Source organism: Neophocaena asiaeorientalis, unplaced genomic scaffold (assembly GCF_003031525.2).
Source record: "Neophocaena asiaeorientalis asiaeorientalis breed wild unplaced genomic scaffold, Neophocaena_asiaeorientalis_V1.1 scaffold469, whole genome shotgun sequence".
NCBI lineage: Eukaryota > Metazoa > Chordata > Mammalia > Artiodactyla > Phocoenidae > Neophocaena > Neophocaena asiaeorientalis.
Genome location: NW_020172691.1, coordinates 2,528,217 through 2,529,193, shown reverse-complemented (window position 1 = coordinate 2,529,193; position 977 = coordinate 2,528,217). Strand labels below are relative to the sequence as shown.

Genomic DNA, 977 nt, shown 5'->3' with positions numbered 1-977 from the left:
GTCGGCCGACGGGGAGCCGTGGCGGCCCACCGAGTGCTTCAGCTGGCTCACCTTGGCCTGGCTGTCCTGGGCGAACCCTTTGAGCAGCGACACGGAGCGCGAGAGCAGGGGGGACCCGAACGGCGAGGACTCGGCCGAGGACCCCGTGTCGCTCTCCCCGCCACTGACGCAGCGGCCGGGGCTCATGAGGGCACCGCCGGCCTCCCTGGGCGCCCCATCGCCCCCGTTGGCCTTGACGCCCCCTCGACGGCGCCGGGTGCCCGGGGAGCCCACCTGGGCCAGAGCCCCGTGCTCGCTATGGAACAGAGACTCCTTGCGCCGTGTGTGGGGGCTCTCGGCCAGCGTGGCGAAGCCATAGGACGTCTGGGCCTTGGGCACCGAGGGCAGCGACATGGCCCCCTGGGCCTGGGGGTCGGCGTTGGTGGCGGCCTCCTCGGCGGTCCAGTCCTCCGCGCTCTCGATCTGGATCACATGCCTGGTGGCCGCCTTCAGCAGGTTCTTGCTCTCGGCGGCCAGCTTGGCAGGCAGCCGGGGGCTCCGGGGGGCGCGGCGGGGCGCGGCAGAGGCCAGGTTCTGCTCCGAGGTCGAGGGCCCCAGCTCAGCCTGAGCCTCTGGCTCCGTGGGGCCGGCGGGCAGCTTCGGGGGGATGAAGAAGTCCGGGATCTTGTCGGGCGTGAGCACGTTGCTGTACAGGGGCCCCTTGGCGGCCCTGTCCCCACCCTCGCCCCCCGTAGCTCCATTCTCCCCTGACCCACGAAGCCGCTCCAAGAACCACATGTTGGTTTTCTTCATCGGGGCGGAGGCAGGAGCCTGGAGGGATCTGCGGAGCCTGGGAAGAGAAGCGGGGGTCGGGAGCTGCAGGCCCCCCTGCACGCGGGGGCTGGAAGAGGGGCTCCCGGCACCCGTTGGGGGGAGCCCTGCAGGGGGCCAGCGGGGTCAGAAGGCGCTGAGGCCCAGGACACTGGCGGGGTGGGCTC

At 72.4% G+C, this 977-nt stretch overlaps 1 protein-coding gene across 1 annotated transcript in view; it reads right to left on the bottom strand.

Annotated features, from left to right (window-relative positions):
* The window catches only part of C2CD4C (C2 calcium dependent domain containing 4C), a 1,892-nt gene extending 1,100 nt beyond the window's left edge, over window positions 1-792 (bottom strand). Inside the window, exon 1 of the mRNA XM_024740018.1 lies at window positions 7-792. Within this exon, the coding sequence (XP_024595786.1) occupies window positions 7-792 (786 nt within the window). The remainder of the gene's footprint in view (window positions 1-6) is intronic.
* Between the last annotated feature and the right edge of the window lie 185 nt (window positions 793-977).